General features: G+C 35.6%; 1 protein-coding gene across 2 annotated transcripts in view; it reads right to left on the bottom strand.

The window, feature by feature from the left end:
- vav3a (vav guanine nucleotide exchange factor 3a) overlaps positions 1-6,869 on the bottom strand; it is a 160,869-nt gene that overhangs the window by 34,921 nt on the left and 119,079 nt on the right. For both annotated transcript variants that reach the window (XM_087309779.1, XM_087309778.1), the window contains exon 19: positions 4,897-4,927. In XM_087309779.1, coding sequence (XP_087165905.1) covers positions 4,897-4,927 — 31 coding nt within the window. The remainder of the gene's footprint in view (positions 1-4,896; positions 4,928-6,869) is intronic.

The raw sequence follows: 6,869 nt of genomic DNA on the forward strand, positions 1-6,869 counted from the left end.
CAACGCCACAGCCTACCTGAGTATTGTTGCTGACCATGTCCATCCCTTTATGACCACAGTTTACCCATCTTCTGATGGCTACTTCCGGCAGGATAACATGTAAAGCGTGAATCATCTCAGACTGGTTTCTCAAACATGAAAATGAGTTCACTGTACTCAAATGGTCTCCACAGTCACCAGATCTCAATCCAAAACATCACCCTTGGATTGTGGTGGAACGGGAGATTCGCATCATGGATGAGTAGCCGACAAATCTGCACCAACTAAGTGATGCCATCATGTCAATATAGACCAAAATCTCTGAAGAATATTTCCAGTACTTTGTTGAATCAATGCCATGAAGGGTTAACACGGTTCTGGAGTCAAAAGTGGGTACAATTCAGTACTAGTAAGGTGTACCTAATAAAGTGGCCGCTGAGTGTATATCTGTCACCAGTTTATCAGGAAGTGACGAATTTATTTTCTTTGACTCGTTGTTTGCGCATAAGTTTAATTTGCATCTATGGATAGAAACATCGCTGTTCACAATTAAATTCCCCTCAGAGTTTGCATGACCACAAAACATCAGCTGTTGACTCTGGTTATTACCCTAATTAGTCATAAGACACATTTCTACTCATTCCCGCATTCATTGCACGCATAGGTCTGGAGGCACAGGGGTGAAGTGTGCCGAGCGGACAGTCCTCCATGAACAAGTGTGTGTCTGTGCGCGCTAGGCTGGTTTGCTGAAGGGTCAGTGGTGACGGTCTCAGCTGGTTGCTGCAGCTCTATATATTCAGCCGTTCTGATGATGAGAGGCGAGTGTGGACTGTCTTAACACAAGCAGCTGTGGCTGAAGGCGTCCAGCGCAGCACATCACCTCAGCCCTGAGCCTCCACACACAGCTGCCCGCCTTTGAAGACGCTTTAAACAACACTGCGAGTGTGTGTGCTCTGCGGGGAAGTGTCTTGCTGGCGTGCTGTGCTAAAAACCTTTGTGCGCAAGGGCAAAATGTCAGAAGCAATGAGCGCTAAAATGTATTTTTGCACCAAAACAGCTCCTAAAAGCTCTCCTGGATGTGCTAATAGAGAACACACACAGCAGGCTTCACTGTTTACAATGCAGAAGAGGACACTTTCAAAAGCAGAGACACAGCAAAGCAGAACTGAGCTATTGATGATTCCATCCATCCGTCCGCCTGTCTGTCTGTCTGTCTGTCCAACATTAATTTCATCATTCATTTATCCATCTATCTATCCAATGATGGATGGATGGATTCATCCATTCCATCATATGTTTTATCTATCCATCCATCCACCCATCCATCTACCTATGTATAATTAATTCCATCATTCATCTATACATCCATCCATTCATCCATCCATCCATCATTCATTTTATCTATCCATCCATTCATCCATCCATCCATCCATCTTTCTTTCTATTTATTATTATTTCCATCCTTTGTTTTATCCATTCATCAATCCATCAATCCATCCATCCATCCATCATTCATTTTATCTATCCATCATCCATCCATCCATCCACCCATCCATCCATCTTTCTATCTATTTATTATTTCCATCATACGTTTTATACATCCATCCACACACCATCCAACCACCAGTTAGTCTATCTATCTATCTATCCATCTATCTATCTATCTATCTATCTATCTATCTATCTATCTATCTATCTATCTATCTATCTATCTATCTATCTATCTATCTATCTATCTATCTATCTATCTATCTATCTATCTATCTATCTATCTATCTATCTATCTATCTATCTATCTATCATTAATTCCAATATTCATTTATCCATCCATCCATCTATTCCATCATTCGATTTATCCATCCAACCATCCATCCATCCATCCACCCATCATTTGTTTTATCTATCTATCCATCTATCTATTCTATCATTCGTTTTATCAATCCATCCATCAATTCTATCATTCATTAGTCCATCCATCTATCCCTCTATTTCATCATTCATTTTATCTATCCATCCATCCATCCATCCATCCATCCATCCATCCATCCATCCATCCATCATTTCATCATTGGTTCCATCCATCATTAATTCGATCATTCTTTTATCTATCTATTCATCCCATCCATACATTCGTCCGTCTGTCCATCCCTCCTTCCTTCTATCTATCTATCTATCTATCTATCTATCTATCTATCTATCTATCTATCTATCTATCTATCTATCTATCTATCTATCTATCTATCTATCTATCTATCTATCTATCTATCTATCTATCTATCTATCTATCTATCTATCTATCTATCTCTTTGTTTTATTTATCCTTCCATCTATAAATCTATCTATCCAACATTAATTCTATCATCCATTCATCCATCCATCCATCCATCTTTCTATTTATTATTATCTGTAATCAAAATAAACAAGCTAAAATAAAATTTCTTTCAAAAAAATTAACTTGAGAGAAAAAACAACAACTACCAACTCAGTCTCACATGGCAAAGTGTTCAGCAGCAGTCGTTCCACCCAAAAGACTTAAATTATCTGTAATTATGTTTTCACAAGGCTGCTGATATGCTGACTGATAAATGTGCACTTAGGAAACAGGTTTAGTTATCAGTAAAGTGAGAGCAGGTCATTATGCCTCCCTTGTTTTTAATAGCGTCATGAATATTTGAAATAAACGAATGAATCAAGCCAAATTTCACGTGGATACTTCTCACCGCCACCCATCACGAAACCCAGACTCCTGTGCTCATTATGTCTCCTTTAAGTCGCCCTGCCTTTCAGAGCCACGAGAGACCTCCTGATCCCACACAATATTGGGGTCGGTAGATTCATTAAAGTTATGGTGAGAGAAGGTCTCTGTGTAGTGTTTGCCGTCAGGGGAATCTTTCCGTTTGAATTAAAGTAGTTTCTTCCTGTCTGTTCAGCGCTGCTAGATTTGTCTTCATCAGAAGCAGGCTTCCGGGAAAACAGCGTTTGTTCGGTTCTGCTGAATTTGTTTGTTTCATGTGCAGTCGTTTTATATATTTGTGCTTGAATAATAACTCAAACAGTGCAGCCTTTTGAGCTCTTTTTTATAGGAAATACTACAACATCCTCATGTTTACTGCAGATATTAGTGCATCCAAGAGATCATTTAATAGTGCTTTTGAGCTTTTCATAAGGGAGTCTTTTGGGGGTGGGATGAAAACATGACAGCATGAAAGATGGATGAAAGCACAGATAGAGATATAGTAGACAGGAAAATTTGGATGGATGAATGGATATATTGAAGTATGGATGGATGATGGGAAGAAGGATGATGAATGGATGTTAGAAAAATTGGGATGAGAGGATACAGTATATACAGTAGATATAGCATATATGAGCAATATCACACAAGTAGCAGTGCGATATGGCTGTATATCGGCACTGGTGGGAGGCGTGCGTTGGCACAAAGCCGCAGGCCAAGTGCCTTAGTGCCCCCACCAGTACCGATATACAGCCATATCGCACAGCTACTCGTGTGATATTGCTCATATATGCTATATCTACTGTATATACTGTATCCTCTCATCCCAATTTAGATTTTTTTTTCAAATCATAAGCTGACAGTTAAACAGTTGAGCGTGCATCTTTTAAACTTTAGAGCTTTAGTGTCTGCTTTTTGCTGGTTGTATGTGGGCGGAGTAATACACAAAGGGTAAAGAGGCTGTGGGAGTTCTGATATTGCAGAATATCGCACAGCTATCAGCCAATCAGATTTGAGAACCTGTTGTATATATATATATATATATATATATATATATATATATATATATATATATATATATATATATATATATAAATACTGTAGATGGATGCATGGACAATGAACTGAAAACTGGAGATAATGCATGAATAATAGAAATATTTACAGATAGATAAAAGGATTGATAGACAAAAATGATGGATGGATAAATAGGATAGATGTATGGGTGGATGGACGGATGGACGGATGGATGGATGGATGGATGAAAACAATTATACATGGATGCATGGATGGATGGATGGATGGATGGATGAAAACAATAATAAATGGATGGATGGATGGATGGATGGATGGATGGATGGATGGATGGATGGATGGATGGATGGATGGATGGATGGACTGAAAGCTGGTAATAGTGGATAAGCAGGATGGATGGATGGATGGATGGATGGATGGACTGATGGACGGATAAAACAAATGATGGAATTAATGGAAGATAGATAAGATAGTTCAAATGATAGAGCAAACAAGCAAATGATATATTAGAGCCGCATCACAATGCTACTACCTACATCCTTTTATATACAGTAAGTAAAGTAAATTATTTATATATAATTATGTATAGAAAGAATCCTATATAATTATTTAACATAAAGAAAAGTAAACAATGGAGCCGGAGGAGTTAAATGTTATTAAACATTGTGTTTTATTCTCATATCTGCCATACACCTGACAGTAATCTTTAGTTACGTGCACAAGCTTGTCTTAGAGCAAAAGACAACACTACACGCTCAGTGCAGACTAACGATATGCAATCTGGCTCGGGATGAAAAGGCATGAAATGCACAAGACTATGCATGTTCTGTAAGCATGATGAAACACGAAAGCAAAAGCAATGCTAAACTTACAAATCTGCATGACAAACTTTGAATTAAAGAAATTCTTTAAAAGAGAGTCTTTTTTTTTTACTCTCAGGTCATTTGAAATCTCAAAGTTGAAGTGTTTTAGTTCTTTTTTCAGTAAGCTACAAAAGGAGAATGTTAAAGTATTAGGTACTGACCGCATCTTCTATGAAAATACCATTCAGATGCTTTTATAGTCCACTAACATCATGATACCTCAAGTATTTTTATGTTAAGATGAGCAATTCTTTCTCAAAATGCAAAACGTGACTTAATATTTACCTTTGTCTCCACGAGACGTTGTTTTTCCAATCTAAAATCAAATAAAACACAGTAAAGCTCATGATTCAGTGTTGCACAACACATCATTTACAATGCATTAATGATTTGATAATTGAGCAAACTGTGCACAATCAAACTTAATCTCATCATTAATTTCTGACAAGTAACACTGTATGTCACACCACTACACAAAAGCACATTCATCCTGTAACATGTGCATGCAGTTAAATCATCAGTGCTGAACTGCACTCTGGGTAAACTGCTTGTCAATATCCTTATTACAGGCTTTATAAATGACTTGGATTATTAATGCAAAATGATCGCCATGGTGTTGTATAATAAAACGCTGTCCATAAAATATATAACATTATAAACCACAATGAAGTAGCGATGGCTGCTTTATAAACGCTGCTTTGGGAAGCTTTAAAACTTTTACAATTCTTTTGTTTCGAATAAGTGGTTTTGGAGTGTGTATCAAATTGGCAAAGTATTCCGATTTCAGCAAATAGGGCTTCTTAACGTCATTACTGTTTCAAAACATTTTAAAAAATGTAAAGTTTCTCCACTGTGGGGCAATCATCATGCGGCTTTATTCAGATTGCCCTTTAGTGACAAATCGGTTATCGGGTTTCATTGTTTTGACCTCATCTCAGATCAGTTTCACAAGTTTATAGATTGTGTAAAGAGACATTTGTAAAATGAAAAGGAATAATAGTTAGCTAAAAGTCTCTTTAGCCTGTTTAGCAGCCCAGTATTTAATAATAATAATAGTAAAAATAATATATAATCTGCAAACATTATGCAGATACATAATATTTGATGATATTAGATGTTAAGCTTGGTGTATTTTTAGGCTATAATTTCAATGAAAAATGTATAATATGTTTGAAAGTAATGTATATTGCGTTTGCATGGTTATGACCAGTAGGTGTCCTTAGCATGTGGTGTTTCGAATGCTTTGAAAGAGCGAATCATTTTGATTAAATTATTTTGAAGCCTTGAAAAGTTTAGTTTCTCTTATCACTCATTTAAAAACATCTGGGCTCATAATCATAATTGATAAAAATCAATTTTCAATAAAGCAATATTTTTCGGTGCCATTTTTAATATACTAGACATGTGAATAAAAAAGTATTATTCTAGTGCTGATTAAATCCCATCCAAATAAACTTTTTTTTCATAATATACAGTTGAAGTCAGAATTATGAGCCCCCTTTTGATTTTGATTTTCTTTTTTAAATATTTCCCAAATGATTTTTAACAGAGCAATGAAATTTTCACAGTATGTCTGATAATATTTTTTCTCCTGGAGAAAGTATTTGTTTTATTTCGGCTAGAATAAAAGCAGTTATTAATTTAAAAAAAAAACATTTTTGGGACAAATTTATTAGCCCCTTTAAGCTAATTTTTTTTTTCGATTATCTACAGAACAAACCATCGTTATACAATAACTTGACTAATTACCCTAACCTGCCTAGTTCACCTCATTAACCTAGTTAAGCCTTTTAATGTCACTTTAAGCTGTATAGAAGTGTCTTGAAAAATATCTAGTAAAATATTATTTACTGTCAAAATATTATTTACTGAAAATCTAAAATAAATCAGTTATTAGAAATAAGTTTTTAAAACTATTATGCTTAGAAATGTGCTGAAATAATCTTCCCAGAACAGAACAGAAATTTGGGGAAAAAAATAAACAGGGGCGCTAATAATTCTGACTTCAACTGTATATTAGGGCTGCACAATATGTCGTTTCAGCATAGATAGATATCCCATCATGCACATATGTAATAGTTACATCGCAGAATCTGCAATGTTGAGTTATATAGTTTATGTTATTATATATTATATAATATTTGTGGAGTTTCTGCAGAGTTTAACCTTAATGGGGTAAAAGTTTATAAAAATAAAAAATGATGTTTAAAAGTTTAATCGCTAAGAGCATTCAGACACAAAATTTTATAGAAAATAAT

This window comes from Danio rerio, chromosome 24 (assembly GCF_052040795.2).
Source record: "Danio rerio strain M-AB ecotype USA chromosome 24, GRCz13ab, whole genome shotgun sequence".
Lineage (NCBI taxonomy): Eukaryota > Metazoa > Chordata > Actinopteri > Cypriniformes > Danionidae > Danio > Danio rerio.